Source organism: Trichechus manatus, unplaced genomic scaffold (assembly GCF_000243295.1).
Source record: "Trichechus manatus latirostris isolate Lorelei unplaced genomic scaffold, TriManLat1.0 scaffold00190, whole genome shotgun sequence".
NCBI lineage: Eukaryota > Metazoa > Chordata > Mammalia > Sirenia > Trichechidae > Trichechus > Trichechus manatus.
Window position 1 is genome coordinate 1,482,197 of NW_004444126.1, and position 18,118 is coordinate 1,500,314.

Genomic DNA, 18,118 nt, shown 5'->3' on the forward strand with positions numbered 1-18,118 from the left:
AAATAGACTTCTTAAGAAGGCATTTCAGAGGAGAATTTTTATTCTTTTATCAGTTTAACAGATCAAAGCACACATCGATTGTTGGTATGTGTGTGTGTATACATTCCTGGCAGATAAATGTCATCATTTGACTTCAGGCCCACAGAAGGTTTGTCCTATAAACGATAACTGTTAGATAATAGTAGGGATTACAGTCTTTAGAGAAAGGCAATTTCCGGGGTAATATACAACAGCGAGGAATTAAATCTAGTTTCATCCAAATATAAGTGTTTCCAGAGAGACAAGCGAATGTGTGGCAGTGACTTTGAATTTCTAATGACAACCCGCAATACCCCCAGGCAGCGTCCACAGTGAATGTGGGAGGGGCCGCACTGCTGACTGGTGTTTGAACAAGTGGCTGTAACGTCAGAGCCTGTGTTCTGCACTCCATTCCCTCCAGTCTGGAAGTCTGGGACATGTATCAGTGGGCTCCCTGGGAGGGATTCTAGCCTTCAGGTTGTCCCTGCCCTTGTGGATGATTCTTTTTTTTTATTATTATTATTTTTTATTGTGCTTTAGATGAAGGTTTACAGAATAAATAGTTTCTCATTAAAAGTCAGTAGACATATTGTTTTATGACATTGGTTAACAACCCCACGACATGTCAACACTCTCCCTTCTCTACTTTGGAGGACCTTTTTTTTTTTGAAAATATACATAGCCAAAGTTACACCATTTCAAAAGTTTCTACATGGACAATTCAGTGACATCGATCACATTCTTCCAGTTGTGCTGCTATTCTCACTATCCTTTTCCAAATTATTCCATCACCATTATCTTCAACTCACTGCCCCCTAGGTTTCCCATCAAACCTTTTGAGTTGCTGTTGTCAATTTGATCTCACATAGATAATTCTCTTTTTTTTTTTTTTGGTACTTTAGATTAAGGTTTACAGAACAAAATAGTTTCTCATTAAACAGTACACATATTGCCATATGACAATGGTTAACAACCCCATGACATATCAACACTGTCCTTTCTCAACCTTGGGTTCCCTATCACTAGCTTTCCTGTCTCCTCCTGCCTTCTAGTCCTGGCCCCTGGACTGCTGTGCCTCATTAGTCCTGTTTTGTTTTATGGGGCTATCCAGTCCCTGGCTGAACGGTGAACCTCAGGAGTGACTTCATCACTGAGCTAAAAGGGTGTCCAGGGGCTGTACTCTCGGAGTTTCTCCAGTCTGTCAGGCCAGTAAATCTGGTCTTTTTTTGTAAGTTAGAATTTTGTTTTACATCCTTCTCCAGCTCTGTCCAGGACCCTCTGTTTTGATCCCTGTCAGAGCAGTCAGTGGTGGTAGCCAGGCACCATCTAGTTATACTGGACTCAGTCTGGTGGAGGCCGTGGTAGTTGTGGTCCGTTAGTCCTTTGGACTGATCTTTCCCTTGTATCTTGCTTTCTTCATTCTCCCTTGCTGCCGAAGGGGTAAGACCCGTGGAATATCTTAGATGGCTGCTCACAGGCTTTTAAGACCCCAGACGCTACTCACCAAGGTAGAATGTAGAACATTGTCTTTATAAACTGTGTTATGCCAATTGAACTAGATGTTCTCTGAGACCATGGTCCTCTTGTGGGTGATTCTTGCACATCTTTCTCTAGTGCGCATCTCGCCGCCTCCTACCCACTGGCTCTTCCTGGCCTGTTCTCTACTGGGTCCCCCAAGTTTGAATGGTGCCAGAGCAGCTGGGCAGCTGGGAGCAGGTCTCTGAAGACACTTCTCAGCCTCCACTTCCTCTCCCCTCACATTACACAGGACTCTATTGCAAGTAGCAGAAGACTTGTCAAGCTTGCTTAAACCCAAGAGGAGATTTATAATAAAGTTACCGGAGCAGGGAGTCCAAGAAATCCAAGGGCAAGGAAGCAGAAGCTGTGGGATCCCTGGGCTGTGTGAGGCAATCTGGCTCCTCACTGCCCCACCATCCCTCCAGCGACCCCCGCAGCTACACACTGGCCCTCTCTGCTCTCAGTCTTGAGCAGAGAGGTGGCCTCCTAAGCAGCTCTTATGCTCAAAGATAGCCTGCAGAGCTAGCTTTGGCTCTCTCTGAGTTCTAGTGTGCAGATTTGGGGGAAAGGATTCTGATCTGCTCAGCACGTGGCAAACTTCCACCTCCAATCCAGTCAGCACTGGGGCCTCATTCCTTGACCTTGTAGATCAGGGAGGCAGTTTCTAGAAGTAGAAGCTTTATGATCATGGCAGGTTCTCCAAAAATGTCTACTAGACCCCCCTCTCCCCTCATCCCCGAGACAAAGCCTGCTTTCCTGCTTTTAAGGGCGCACATCAACTCTTTCCTTATTGGGGTTCTTCTGTGTAAGACAACCCATAGAGTAGGATCTTTATTTCTAGGTCCCCTCTCCGTGCTGTCCCTAAAAGTAAACCCCAGGCTCTTTTCATTTTAAAGCTTTGCTAATAATCACTGGAGTCCCTAGGTGGTACAAACAGTTAACACACTCAGCTGCTAACCAAAAGGTTGGAGGTTCGAGTCCACCCAGAGGCGCCTCGGAAGAAAGGCCTGGTGATCTATTTCCAAAAAAATCAGCCATTGAAAATCCTATGCAGCACAGTTCTACTCTGACACAGGTGGGACTGCCATGAGTTGGAAATGACTTGATGGCAACTTGTTTTTCAACTGGTTTAATAATCACTTGAAAAAACAGACAGGGGCTAGCAAGTAAATTCACATGGGGAAGTTTCAAGGTCTTGGAAATCTTGAGTTCCCAAGATCCCATGTCTTCAGTTTCTGACTCCCTTGCTAAGCGGCCTGGCGGACCCTTTCAGCTGTTGCAGATTATGCACAGCTCAGTAAATGCCGTGGTCCTCTCATATGTGCCTGTTCGTACCACCACGACATGCTCTGCTGCTGGTTCTGGAATCCCACAACCCAGTGTGTTGGTACAGTCTGACCTGGCCTCTCATAACCAGGCTCAAAATGATTATTCACAGTGGGCAGCAAATGAACACTTGCTTTCTCTAGTTTCATCAGTTGTGAAGAGACTGTTTCGCAAGAAGGGGCATTTGGCTGTCCTTGGTCTGATCCCAAAGATGGGGCTCATCACCCATCATTTTTGGCTTCAGGGTTACAAGTGGTTGGCCTTCAGCAAGTAACTGGTTGTCAGTGTGCAAGAAGCCCAGAGATGGGGCAGTGGGGTGGGACTGGGGGGTTGCAGAAAGAATGAGTTAGCAAAGGGCTGCCGAGACATAAATTAGAGTGCACCTCTCTGGAGTTTTAGGTCTCAGTGTCAGAGGCATGATGGACACTGTGTGCTGGGAGAGATCAGGAGGCCACACTTTCAAATAAAAATCCTCTCTGGATCCTCTTGCCAAGCCCTGTTCCCAGCACAGGATGAGCTCTGGCCCAGCTCTGTGCACTTAATTCATGGGCCATCTCTGTCTCGGGGGAAGCTGCCTGCGAGCAGCATTTTGGAGCCTGCTTCTGATGATGGCGTGATTGATGTGCCTCAGAGTGGAGGGCTGGGCTGCTCACAGGCCTAGAAGCAGATGCTGGCGGGGCAGGTGGGTGCCATGGAGAAGCTAGGGCCTACCTGGGGACTGGCTCCTTCTCTCCAGCTCTTCTCTCAGCCCCTCACCAGGACCCAGATCCTACGGCCCTCACGCAACCAGCTCGGTCCTGACGCTACCTTTCTGCCCTCACTGTTCTCTGTGACTGAAATGATCTAAGCTTCAGCCTTCCACCAACCCCATGCAGAGGGCTGGGGCAGGTCCATCCAGGACTCTGACCAGGTGGGCAAGTGCCAAGTCAGCTGGGAGCCAGAACAGGGTCCTCTACTGCCCCCAAGGGGCCAGGAGCAGAAAGAGACAGGGAGGCATGTCCAAGCCAGAATCCTTCAGCCTGGAGAGCCATGAAGGAAGGGGAAACCGAGTGGGAGTCAAGTCTACTGGGCAGAATGTACTGACAATGGTAGACAGGGCCAAAGGGCCTATAGCTGGGTGGTCAGGGATCGGGTGGGAGCAGCGGGGAGGGGGGCGGAAATGGACAGGCGCGACCGGAGTGTTTGGGGCATCCCCTGCTTGTCGGCACTGGGTCAGTAGTGCCCTCCTCTTCCACTCCTTCTGCCCTGCCCCCCGGCTCACATCCTGTCTCACCCCAAGGCCTTCTGGTGTCTTCTTTGCCAAGCTGTGACTACCAGTTTTGTCTGGCAAAAGAAGAGTGGCCAAAATCAGGCCACAGGTCCAAGTGCTCCAGGTGCCTTTCTGCACGGCCACTGTTTGTTTATTCGTTCATTTTCTCGCATTCATTATCTCTCTCTATCTCTGTCTCTGCCTCTGTCTCTCATCTCTTTCTCCCTGCCCCTCCCCATTTGTTCATTTAATCTGTCTCTAAACACGTGTGCACACCACTGTGTAATAATTCATTGTTTCTGTTGCAATGATTAGTGTCCCCATCTAGCACCTTTTCTGAGCTTCTCAAGGGCAGAGGCCTTACTCATTTTGAGTAATCCTGGCCCCAGCTAAGGGCCTGGCACATACTGATTGCCAAATGAATGTTTTTGAGAGATGGCCAAATAGATGAATGAGTGTCACTAAAGTTTATCTTACTTTTCAGAATCCCTCTCTGGGTTTGGTAATAGCAGGGTTTTTTTTTTTTTTTTTTTAAATTCAGTTTTTAAATTAGCATACCATTTATATCAGTCAGGATCAATCAAGAGCAAGAAATCATACAGTTATTAGAACAGCACTAGTCTAAGATAAAGAATTGTTCACTGTAACAGGGTTTGGACTAACAAGGGATTGGCTAGTAAAAACTAAAGAGAACTCTAACAAATACAGGAGCAACAGATACCAGGAGCAGCCATCACCCCAAGGACTGTGATAGCGTGCCCCAGGAAGATGCCCCGCCACCAAGGATGAGGTCCAGACCTTGTTAAAGGCATGACCACAGCTCACTGAATGGTAGAGAAGTCACTGTGGTGCCACACTGGTGGGACTTGCTGGAAGTCCACCCTTGGAATTTATTGGGAATCTGCCCTCACTCCACTACAAAACCACCTAAGGAATGGGTACCAAGGGAAGCTGAGGGCCACTGGGTGCTGCTGGCTACCATGTACTGCAGAAGCTGGATTCTGAAGAAACTGCCCAAGCTGTAGGAACCAGGCACTGGGGAAGCTCCACGGGCTGTAGGTGCCAGTGTCGGAGACACTGTGCTTCAGGAGCCTGATGAGCAAGTGCACCAGAACCAGGAAGGCAAACCTCCTTCTGTAGTGTATCTCCAGTGCTTTCTACTAAAAAAAAGCTTAACATTATGCCAGCTAGCAAAGAAATACTACTTAAAGGGTCCTGATTCATTTGCTCAGAGCAGGTAATGAAGGGTGAATTTGGATCTGCTAGGCAATAAATGGATAACTGGCACACAGTAAAATTTACTCTTTTGGTGTCAATTCTGTAAATTCTAACACATATATAGATTTCTGTGACCACCACCACAATCAGGATACAGAACAGTTCCCTAACCCCAAATAACTCCCATCTCTTTATAGTCTACGCTATACCTCCTCCCACCACAAACCTCTGCAATGTACTGATCAGTTCTGTTACTATAGTTTTTTGTTTTTGTTTTTATTTTTTGAGAATGTCATATACATAATGACATTAAGCATCTGACCATGTGTTTGTTGGCCATTTGTATATCTTCTTTGGAGAAATGTCTGTTCAAGTACTTTGTCCATTTTTTAACTGAGTTGTTTGTCTTTTTGTTGTTAAGTTGTAGAAGTTCTTTATGTATCCAGGATATTAAACCCTTATCAGATATATGCTTACCAAATATTTTCTCCCACTCTGTAAGTGTCTCTTCACTTTGTTGATAAAGCCCTTCGATGTGCAAAAGTTCTTAATTTTGATGAAGTCCACTTTATCTACTTTGTTTTTTGCTGCTCATGCTTTTGGTGTCATATCTCAGAATCCATTGTCAAAAACTAGGTCCTGAAGCATTCCTCCTATGTTTTGATCTAACAGTTTTATGGTTTTGGTTCTTACATTTAGGTCATTGATTCATTTTGTGTTAATTTTCATATATGGTATGAGGTATAGGTCTAACTTTGTTTTTTTGCATGTGGACATCCCATTGTTCCAGCACAGTTTATTGAAGAAATTATTATTTTCCCATTGAATGGACTTGCCACCCTTGTTGAAAATTAATTGACCATATATGTATGAATTTATTTCTGAACTATCAATTATGGTCCAGTGGTCTGTATGTCTATCCTTATACCAGGACCAGACTGTTTTGATTATTGTGGCTTTATATTTGAAATTGAGATATGTGAATTCTCTATTTTTTTCTTGCATTGGTTATTCAGGGGCCTTGCAATTCCATATGAATCTGAGGATTGACTTTTCCATTTCTGCAAAAACAGCTGTTAGGAATTTTGATAGGGATTGCAATAAATCTGTATATTGCCTTAGGCAGTATTGACATCTTAAAAATATTAGGTCTTCAATCCATGAACACGGGATGTCTTTCCATTTATTTGGGTCTTTAATTTCTTTCAGCAGTTTTTTATAGTTTTCAGTCAGTACATAACCTTTTTTTCTTTTTTTAAATAATATTTTATTCTGTTTTTGGTTACACTTTACATAGCACATTAGGTTCCCGTTTGACAATGTCTACACAGATTAATGACATCAGTTATATTTTCCACATTGTGTCAGCATTCTCTTCAATTGTGTTCTGGTTGTTCCATTTCCGGTACTCTAATTTCTCTGCCCCTTTATCGTCTCATCTTTGCTTTGGATTAAATGTTGACCTTTTGGACTCATACAGATTTTTTTTTTTTTTTTCTTTTTTAGTAGAGCACCAATCTAACTGGTAATATCCTTTATTTTGTGTGTCACTGTGCTTTTCTTCTAACAGACGATCTCTGGATAGTTTGGGTTCAAGGTTTAAAGAGTGTCTCAGGGCAGTAGTCTCAGGGAGTCCTCTGGTCTCAAGTGGTCCAGTTAGTCTGGGCTTTTTCAAGAATTTGAGTTTATGATCATCTCAATCGACGGAGAAAAGGCATTTGATAAAGTCCAACACCCAATCCTGATAAAAACTCTCAATGAAATAGAAATATAAGGGATATTCCTCAGCGTAGTAAAAGGCATCTGTACAAAGCCAATATCATTCTTAATAGAGAGAAGCTGAAAACATTTCCCCTGAGAACAGGAACAAGATAATGATGCCCTTTATCACCACTCCTATTTAACACTGTGCTGGAAGTCCTACCTAGAGCAATAAGGCAAGAAAAAGAAATGAAGGGCATCCAAATTGGTAAGGAAGAAGTAAAACTATCCCTATTTGTGGATGATATGATACTATACATAGAGAACACAAAGGACTCCACAAGAAAACTACTGGAACTAATAGAAAGTTTCAGCAGAGTAGCAGAATACAAGATAAATGTATGAAAATAAGCTGGATTCCTATACATCAATAAAGAGAACTACAAAAAGGAAATCAGGAAAGCAAAACCATTTATAGTAACCCCTAAAAAAATAAAATACCTAGGAATAAATCTAACCAGGGATGTAAAAGACCTGTATAAAGAAAACTACAAAACACTGCTGCAAGAAACCAAAAGAGACCCACATAAATGGAAAAAATACTATATTCATGGATAGGTAGATTTAACATTGTGAAGATGTCAATTCTACCCAAAACAATCTACAAATACAGTGCAGTCCCAATCCAAATACCAGCAGCATTCTTTAATGAGATAAAAAAAAAAAACTAATCATTAACTTTATGTGGAAAGGAAAGGGGCCCCGGATAAGTAAAGCATTATTGAAGAGTAAGAATAAAGTAGGAGAACTCGCACTACCTGACCTCAGAACCTACTATACAGCTACAGTAGTCAAAACAGCCTAGTACTGGTACAACAACAGACACACTGACCAATGGAACAGATCAAGAACCCAGATGTAAATCCATCTACCTACAGTCACCTGATCTTTGACAAAGGCCGAAAGTCCATTAAATGGGAGAAAAGACAGTCTTTTTAACAAATGGTGCTGGCAAAACTGGATGTCCATCTGTAAAAAAAACAGAAACAGGACCCATACCTCACGCCATACAAAAAAACTAATTCAAAATGGATCAAAGACCTAAATATAAAACCAAAAACTATAAAAATTGTAGAAGAAAAAATAGGATCAATGCTACAGGCCCTCATATACAGCATAAATAGGATACAAACCATAACTAACAATTCACAAACATCAGAAGATAAGCTAGATAACTAGGATCTTCTAAAAATTAAACACTTATGCTCATCATAAAGGCTTCATCAAAAGAGTGAAAAGAGAATCTACATACTGGGGAAAAAAAATTAGCTATGACAAATCCGCAGAGGTCTAATCTCTAAAATCTACAGGAAAACCCACCACCTCTACAACAAAAAGACAAATAATCCAATTAAAAAATGGGCAAAGGAAATGAACAGACACTTCACCAAAGAAGACATTCAAGCAGCTAACAGACACCTGAGGAAATGCTCTGTGATCACTAGCCATTAGAGAAATGCAAATCAAAACCACAATGAGATGCCATCTCACACGGGCATTACTGTCACAATAAAAAAAAAAACCAGAAAATAACAAATGTTGGAGAGGCTGCAGGGAGACTAGAATTCTTATGCACTGCTGGTGGGAATGCAAAATGGTACAATCATTTTGGAAAACAATATGGTGCTAGAAATAGAAATACCATATGATCCAGCAATTCCACTCCTAGGAATCTATCCTAGAGAAATAAGAGCCATCACACGAATAGACACATGCACACCCATGTGCATTGCAGCATTGTTCACAATAGCAAAAAGATGGAAACAACCTAGATGCCTATCAACAGATGAATGGATGAACAACCTATGGTACATAAACACAGTGGAGTACTACACAACAATAAAGAAAAAGGATGAATCTGCGAAGCATCTCACAACATGGATGAATCTGGAGGGCATCATGCTGGGTGAAATAAGTCAATCACAAAAGGACAAAGACTGTAGAAGACCACCATTATAAAGACTCATGAAAAGGTTTACACAGAGAAAGAAGCAATCTTCGATGGTTACGAGGCAGGGGATGGGTGGGGAGGGAAAAACACTAACTAGACAATAGATAAGTGGTAAATTTAGTAAAGGGTAAGACGGTACACAATACTAGGGGAGTCAGCACATCTTGACTAAGGCAAAGTCATAGAAGCTTCATAGACACACCCAAACTCCCTGAGGGATCAAGTTCCTGGGCTGAGGGCTGGAGACCATGGTCTTGGGAGACATCTAGCTCAATTGGCATAACATAGTTTATAAAGAAAATGTTCTACATCCTACTTTGGTGAGTAGCATCTGGGGTCTTAAAAGCTAGTGAGCAGCCGTCTAAGATACTCCACTGGTTCTACTCCGTCTGGAGCAAGGGAGAGTGAAGAAAACCAAAGGCGCAAGGGAAAGATTAGTCCAAAGGACTAATGGACTACAAGTACCACAGCCTCCACCAGACTGAGTCCAGCACAACTAGATGGTGCCCAGCTACCACCACCAACTGCTCTGACAAGGATCACAATAGAGGGTCCCAGACAGAGCTGGAGAAATATGTGGAACAAAATTCAAACTCATGAAAAAGAAGACCAGACTTACTGGTCTGACAGAGACTGGAGAAACCCAAGAGCATGGTCCCTGGACACCCTTTTAACTCAGTACTGAAGTCACTCCTGAGGTTCACCCTTCAGCCAAAGATTAGACAGGCCCATAAAACAAACAATAATATATGTAGCTTAACCATGTATACGAGACTAAATGGGCACACCAGCCCAGGGGCAAGAATGAGAAGGCAGGAGGGGACAGAAAGCTGGATGAATGGAAATGGGGAACCCGAAGTTGAGAAGGGGGGAGTGTTGACAGGTAGCAGGGTTGGCAACCAGTGTCACAAAACAATATGTATATTAATTGTTTAATGAGACACTAATATGCTCTGTAAACCTTCATCTAAAGCACATTTTTTTTTAAGTTAAAATTAAAAAAAGAATTTGAGTTTTATTCTGCATTTTTCTCCCATTCTAACCACGATCATCTATTTTGCCCCTGGTCAGATCAGTCAGTGGTGGTAGCTGGCACCACCTAGTTCCTCTGATCACAAGGTAGTTGAGGTCATGGCTCATGTAGGCTATCAGCCTTGTAGACTTGTTTCTTCTCTGTGTTTTTGGTTACCTTCTTACTCTTTTGCCCCTGACAAGTTGAGACCAGTAGTTTTATCTTAGATGGCCACTGCAAGCTTTTAAGACCCCAGATGCTACACATTTTACTAGGATGCAGAACATGAACTTTATGAGCTATGTTACGCCAGTTGACTGAGTTGTCCCATAAGACTATGGTCCTAAGCTTTCAAACCTAGAAAACCATTCCTGGAAGGTGTTTGATTATGTCTGAATAGTATCTGTGGTTGTGTTTTCAATGAATATATGTGCCTACCCCCACATACCCTTATTTACACAGACATAGATACTTCTGCAAAGATGTCGCTTTGAGGACTAAGGTGTGCCTGACCCAAGCCATGGTTTTTTCAGTCACCTCATATGTATGTGAAAGCTAAACAAATGAATAAGGAAGACCGAAGAAGAATTGTCACCTTTGAATTATGGTGTTGGCGAAGAATATTGAATATACCATGGACTTCCAGAAGAACAAACAAATCTGTCTTGGAAGAAGTACAGCGAGAATGTTCCTTAGTAGCAAGGATGATGAGACTTCATCTCGTATACTTTGGACATGTTATCAGGAGGGACCAGTTCCTGGAGAAGAACATCATGCTTTAAAGTAGAGGGTAAGCAAAAAAGAGGAAGACCCTCAATGAGGTGGATTGACACAGTGGCTGCAACAGTAGGCTCAAACATAGCAACGATCATGAGGATGGCACAGGACCGGGCAGAGTTTTGTTCTGTTGTACATAGTGTTGCTATGAGTCGGAACCAACTCAATGGCATGTAACAATATAGATACTTCTATCTGTTCTCACATATAAATACACCTGTACCTAACCATATATGTATATGCCTATACTCATCCGTATGTGATCCTACACTCATTTTTTGTTCTTTGTTGGAGTTGTTGCCCTCTCATATATGTCACATTCTTTGGCGCAGGCATCCTTTTCTCTTGAGCACTTCTCAGCAGCATCTTTTTCGCCACTTTTTCCAGCACCAACAAGTATCTACAATCTAGAGCGTGCTTCCCCCTCCTCTCCCTCTTCCCCTGGTAACCACCAATGAACACTGATCTCTTTATATATGTCTATTCTTGACTTCTTATAAAAGAAGGATCGTACAATATTTATCCTTATGTGTTCTACTTATTTCACTTAGCATTATGCCCTCTAGGTCCATCCATGTTATAATATGTTTCATGGACTCACCATTGTTCCTTATGTTTGCGTAGTATTCCATCGTGTACCACATTTTGCTTATTCATTCACCCGCTGATGGGCACTGCAGTTGTTTCCATTTTTTTGCTATTGTGAATAAAGCTGCAATGGACACAGGAGTACATATGTCTGTTTGTGCACTAATATAAGTCTCTAGGGTATATTCTTAGGAGTGGGATTGCTGAATCATAGGGTAATACTATTTCTAGTTTTTTGAAGAAGCGCCATTTCGTTTTCCATAGTTGTACCATTTTACAGTCCCACTAGCAATGGATAAGGGTTCCATTCTCCCCACATGCTTGCCAACATATGTTGTCTCTCTCTCTCTTTTTTTAATTTGTCAATGCCATTTTAGCCGAGGTGAGATGGTATTTCATTGTAGTTTTGATTTAGATCTCTCTAATGGCTAATGATCATGAGCATCTTTTCAAGTGTTGGTTGGCTGCCTGAATATCTGCTTTGGTGAAGGTTCTGTTCGTGTCCTTTGCCCATTTTGTAATTGGGCTGTTTGTCTTTCTGTTGTTGAGTTGTTGAAGTTTTCTATAAATTTTGGAGATTAGACCCTTACCAGATACGTGGTTTCCAAAGATTTTTCCCCATTCTGTAGGTTCTTTTTACCCTTTTGATAACGTCTTTTGATGAGCGTAAGTTTTTAATTTTTATGAGGTTTCATTTATCTGTTTTGTCTTCTATTTGTGTATTTGTTGTTGTGTTTCTTTTACAAAAGATTAGATCCCATAGTTTTCTTCCAGGAATTTTATAGTTTTAAGTTTAACATTTAGGCCTTTGATCCACTTTGACTTAGTTTTTGTGTATGGTGTAAGGTATGTGTCCTGTTTCATTTTTCTGTAAGTGGATGTCCAATTTTGCCAGCACCATTTATTAAAGAGGCTGTGTTTGCTCCCATTGAATGGACTTTGACCCCTTGTCAAAAATCACTTGTCCATAAATGACTGGGTTTCTATTCCACTTGTCTACAGGACATAACCTTTTAACACTGGCTTCTTTCACTCAAACTAAAGCTTCTGAGAGTCTCCCAAGTTGTTGACTGTATGTTGAATATGAGTGGTGAGAGCTGACTTACTTACCTTCTTCCCAGTTTCAGGAAGAAAACATTCAGTCTTTCACCATCGACTATGCTGTTAACTGTAGGTTTGTTGTAGATGCGCTTTATCAAGTTGATGAAGTTCTTTCCTGTTTCTAGTTTGCTGTAAGATTTTTACCATGAATTGGTGTCTGAGTTTTCAAATTTTTTTTTGGTGTCAATTGATCATGTGTTTTTTGTTTGCTTGTTTGTTTGTTTTTTAGTCTGTTAATGGTGTGGATTATATTGAATGATTTTCTAGTATTGAACCAGCCTTGTATTCCTGGAATAACCTCCCCGCCACCTTCCTTGACTGAGGTGTATAATTCTTTTTATATGTTGCTGGATTCTATTTGGTAACATTTTGTTGAGGAATTTCGTGTCTCTTTTCATTTGGAATATTGTTCTATAGGATTTTTTTCCCAAGTTGTTTTTGTCTATATTTGGTATCAGGGTAATATTGGTGTCTATTTTCTGGGACAGTTTTAGACTCCTTCAGGTCCTTGCTACTGCCACAGAATTGCTTGTTGGCTTGAACATGAGCAAAGAAAAGAAAAAAAGACAAAGTTTTCCCTACTCTCTCTTCTCCTAGAGCTCTTTGCCAATACTGATGCCCATTTCTGTATTGTGAGGAGTGTTGGGGTCTGTCTGAGGGGTTCCAGAAGGAAAAGAATGGAACATTCACTACCAGTTTGGTGGCACTTTGAATTCCAATCTGTTCAGGTTTGTAGTTGTACTCAACGGGAACAACTGAGTGGAGTTTTAGCAGAACTGAAACTTCTTCTAACAGGATATTTATAACAAGTACTCAGTGACATTTGTTGAAAGAGCAAATGAATGAGACATCGAGCAGCTGGTCCTGACCTCTCTCCTGAGCACCAGACCTGCATATCTAATAGTCTCCAAGCCTTCTGGAAGGAGGGGGACTAAATAATTAAATCAGCAATCTGCATACTTGACATATCCAACTAAATGTCCCATCTACACCTTCACCATATCCAAGCTGAACCCATTCCTCTTCCACTAAGACCAACTTCTACTTAATTTCTTTATTTGCCACCAGCTGTCCCTCAGCCACATTGTAACCACTAGTTGTCTGCAGGAACCTCTGACCTCTACCCCTTCCCTTCAGTGAGTTTTCTAGGCAAATTAGTTCTTCTTCTGTAATGGTTGTCCCATTGCTTCCACTTTTCCACTCTCAGCCTTGCCACCCTAGTCCAGTGGGATAGCTGGTGCAACCACAGGACAAGCCAGAACCATTGTTGGTGTCAGTAGAGAACAAAACATGGGGAAGAACCAGGAAGGTGGGGTTACAGCTGGGCTGCTCTGGTTGTAGGGCATCCAGGGGCTGGGAGGTCAGGACAGTGGAGGGAGTCACTCTACAAATCTCAGAGCCCAGGGGCTTGTGGAAAATTTGCCCAACCTGGCGTGTTTAAACTGATGCACATCAGCATATAAACATGACAGTAACTCCTGAGGGAATGGGGCTCCAGTTAGGTGTAGGGCCTGGCCAGGCTTCACAGAGCCCGACCCTGGGTCTTCAGGACTGCCTCTGAGCAGGTGCTGGTAATAGCCACCTACCTGTTCTCCCTGCTCCCTGCGTAAACAGCATTCTCTACTCTGGGCCATTTCAATATCCCCCAAAGAACAGCCCTGGGCCTGCCTCCCCTCTGCTCATATGGACAGATGACTCCCGACTACTTTCCAAATTCAAGGCCCTCCGCCATTATCTCCTACTGGGCCCCAAATAGGCCCCACACTGTTTCATCGCCACACTTTTGTTTATATCGTTCCATCTACCTGGAGGGTCTCCCCGCTCATAGCTATCTGTCAACGTGGTATCCTTCCAAATACCTCTCCGGTGCAGAGCTTTTCTGCACCTCCTGAGTATATTAGAATCTTGGTTATTGACTACTGGCCTCCTTATGTTCGTTCTTAATGCACCATAGCCCATAGCTACTGTTCCCTCGGTCTCTTGTAGCGAGGTTGTAAGGGCCGTGAAGGCAGGTGTGGTGAACTCCACAGCTGCTCAGCCCAGCAGTTCTTGCCGGTAGGTCTCACTCAGTAATCATGTCGAGTTGAAGTGAATTGAACCAAAGCCTGTGGTGGCCAGTTCTGGGTGTGATGTGCCATCTCTAGAAAGTCTCAGAATGGGTGGTTGGTTGGGGGGGGGGGGTTGTGATATAAGGACCAGTGGCAAGGTACTCCTGGGACCACTGCTCTATAGGTGAGGACTGCTTTATAAATGGGAGAGTCCCTTATCTATGACATCGTCTGTTTGTTTTCCCCTCCGTGGTAAGACTTTGAGGTTCAGCAAATAGGAAACAACCCCATTAAGCATGAGATTCTGAGGGCGCAGGCTACGGCTGACAGAGAGTGGAGCTGCAAGATAATGGAGCCCATACTGGTTCCAGCTGAATCTTCTCCCCTTGTGCAGCGCTGACTGATAAGCAGATTTCTCAGTGCCAAGCAGGCCGTCACATCCAGATAATAGATGTGTCCCTGGACAGGGAAGCTTGTGGAGTGATATTTACCAGGGTCTCCGCTCCACAGGGGGCATTTCTAGCCTCTGTGGCTCTCCTGTTCAGCTGAAGCCTGTGGGCGGGGAGAGGAATAAACCCCGTTCTTGCTCTCCACAGGATGGCAGCGTGGGGATTTGTCTAGACCCTGAGAAGTTTCCTGATTTCTCTTGCTTCCCATAGGCATCCCTGTGTCCCCCAGTCAAACCCCAGCAGGGCAAGGCCTGGCATATGAGAGGAGGTGCCGCCTAGGAGATGGGTGGTCATGGGTGCCAAAGACCCGAGGAACTGGGTTCTGTCCTGCCTCTATCACTTAGAGTTGCTTGACTAGGTTCTTTGGCTTCTCCGAGCCTCAGTTTCCTCAGATGTAAGATGGAGATAATGAAAGCCACCTCACAAGGTTGTCCCACAGATAAAATTAAATATGTGTAGAAATACCTCACACATAAGTCATTCATTCATTCATTCATCAGTTCCTCATTGCATACCTACTGCCTGCTGGGTACTGTGTGCATATGAAGAAAAGGCTGCATGGCCAGGAAGAAAAGCAGGCTAATGGCCAGGCCTCTACCAGCCATCCAGCATGGTTCTGGAGCAAAAGGGAGGCCAAGAAGTCCTACCGGTGCTGACCCAGGAGACTGCTCCACTCTCAGCACTTCTACTCTAGGGCTTCAACTCTTTGGAATCTTTCCCAGTGATGGGGCATTTGCCTGGCCTTCTGGAAGGAACACAGCTGAGTCGGGGTGCTGGTGTCTAATTACTGGGGTTGACATCACGCAGAGCATTCAAGTTGAGCAAGCAGCTTCACACACTGTATCTCATCTGGCTCCAAAACTACCAGTGAGGGGCCTGTTACTTTTTCTGCCATGTAACCCAGATGTTACAGGGTTCACCAGCCTCACCATCGGAAGCGGATCACGTTTGCCTTAAACCTAAATCTCGATGCCCTAAGCCTCTTCCCTCTCAGGACAGGAAGTACAGCCTTTACAAGGTCCCCATTCTGAGAGGCTTGGTGTCTGTCTTCTGCCTCCAATTCCCTGGCACTCTCCTCTTGCCCACACTGATCCTAATCAGCAGGAAACATGACAAGAAGTTGTCCTGCGGGCTGAGGTTTATCTGTGGACTGGATATCACTCAGCATTTCAACTGAGTCTGAATGTGATTATGACGATGAAGGAATGTGAGGGCTCCACTTGGAGGTTTTTCTTTGTGGAGCCTGAAATATTTTCCCTTGATAGATTGTGAGGTGTGGTGTGGAGGAGGAGGATGGTACAGGAGGCCCTCCTCAGATGTGCTGGCTCCTGCCACGCCCTTCTTGCTCTCCTCTGGGCACATTGGTTGGCTTTTCCATTTAATCAGTCTTTTGTCATTGTAATCACGGTGATGCATCAAAGCACTCCTGGGTATTTCTGTTTACTTAAAACCCATTGTAAGATGTTCTAGTACCATCTGACATAAGGGAAATATGAATTGATTAATTCAAAAGTGGTAACCTTCTGCTGAGCTAGGAAGCTGGGCCCCACCAGCCCCATTTCTCAGCCTCCATTTCACACAGCCGCCACTCTGCCTGGCCTTGCAGCTCCTGTGTGTGTTTGTCGCCTCATCTGGAAAATGGCGTTTTAGGCTATCTACCCCCTGTGCCTAGTATGGTGTCTGCACATAGTTGGTGATTAATTCCTTAGTTTCTGGAATGGAATGGGCTGGGGTCAGTGCTGAGAGGGCTGCCTCACAGCCAGGTCCATGTTAGCTCTACTCCAAGAGTTGTGCCACTAGCTCCTAAAGCAGGTGTTCTGTGAGCGCTTCATGTGTTGGGACACATGTTGCAGACACACTGTGGCGCAGCACTGCCTGTAGAGACACAGCTGATGGGGACACCCGCCATGCCTGCCAGGCAGAGCTGCTCTTAGAAGCACTGTGGGCAGAGGAGGGCGTGACAATGCCAGCGGGGGGGCACTCACTCAGGGTCTTGGGTGGCAAGATGTCCTGAGACCCCAGGGTGACGTCCCCAGCTCAGTCCTTTTCTTCTCTGATTGGCCTTTTCTGTGCTTGTCCTGCAGGGCCTGTGCCAGTAGCGAGACAGAGAGTGAGGCCGGTGACCTCATGGATCAGCAGTTTGAAGAAATGAGCAACAAACTCAACTCGGTCACTGACCCAACGGGCTTTCTGCGGATGGTTAGCCGCAATAACCTCTTTAACAGGTGTGTGTGGGATCTGTGTTCCGGGCCCAGTCCCTCGTCATGTGACAGTGATGTGCTTCTGGCTGACACTCCTTCCAGCTGGTTAGGATCCAGCTTGGCAGCGTGGGTTTACAGGAGCGAGCTGATGCTCCCACGCCCTGTGCTCCTCAGGGCCTGCCTCCAGCCTCACAGCAGCACCTCCCATTCAAGTGAGGAGACTGACAGGCAGGCTTTAAGTGACAATTCTCATGTGGCTGGGAAGGAAGGCCCAGGAGATGATTGACTGCTTTTCCAAATCATCTCAGAGCTAACTTCCCGAATGCCAGACACAGTAGCTTTGCATACTTTGTCAGCTTCTGCAGGTAACTTGTGGGCCAGGCACCTGTGCTGACTTTCCTGGCCTGAAATTCAAGGGGTCACGTAGAGTGGAGATGGCGGCACTCTTTGAGAGGGAAACTGAGCCCAGGAATGACCTCACCCACATCCAGGCTCACCCTTCCGCCATGAGACCCCATTTCCCTATTACTTAACCAAATAGACCTTAGCGGTTTTCAGATGAATTGGGTTGAACTTGCCAAGCCAGCCCACCCATCATCTTGGTCTCAGGGGTATTACCTGACCTGGATCCAGACAAACGGGACAGGGGGTGGGGCGGGTGGCAGTCCCACTGTCATTTGCCGTTGCTTGGAAAACCTGGAAGTCGCATTGTGATAGGCCTCCCCAGAAAGACATTGCAGACTCTTGGATCCCTGCTCTGAAGGGAAGCAGGTTTTACCTGGCGCGAGCAGGCCCTGCTCTGGGTGGCGGTAGCCTCTGCCTGGTGGCCCTGCTAGGGGAGCAGTGTGTGCCGTCTGCTCACACTAAAGGCCTGGCTTCCTCTCATTACTGTGCTGTCAGG

The 18,118-nt window shown here is 44.5% G+C and overlaps 1 protein-coding gene across 1 annotated transcript in view; it reads left to right on the plus strand.

Annotated features, from left to right (window-relative positions):
- Window positions 1-18,118, plus strand: part of TTC28 (tetratricopeptide repeat domain 28) — a 703,674-nt gene that overhangs the window by 636,515 nt on the left and 49,041 nt on the right. The window contains exon 13 of the mRNA XM_023741786.1: window positions 17,101-17,241. Coding sequence (XP_023597554.1) covers window positions 17,101-17,241 — 141 coding nt within the window. The remainder of the gene's footprint in view (window positions 1-17,100; window positions 17,242-18,118) is intronic.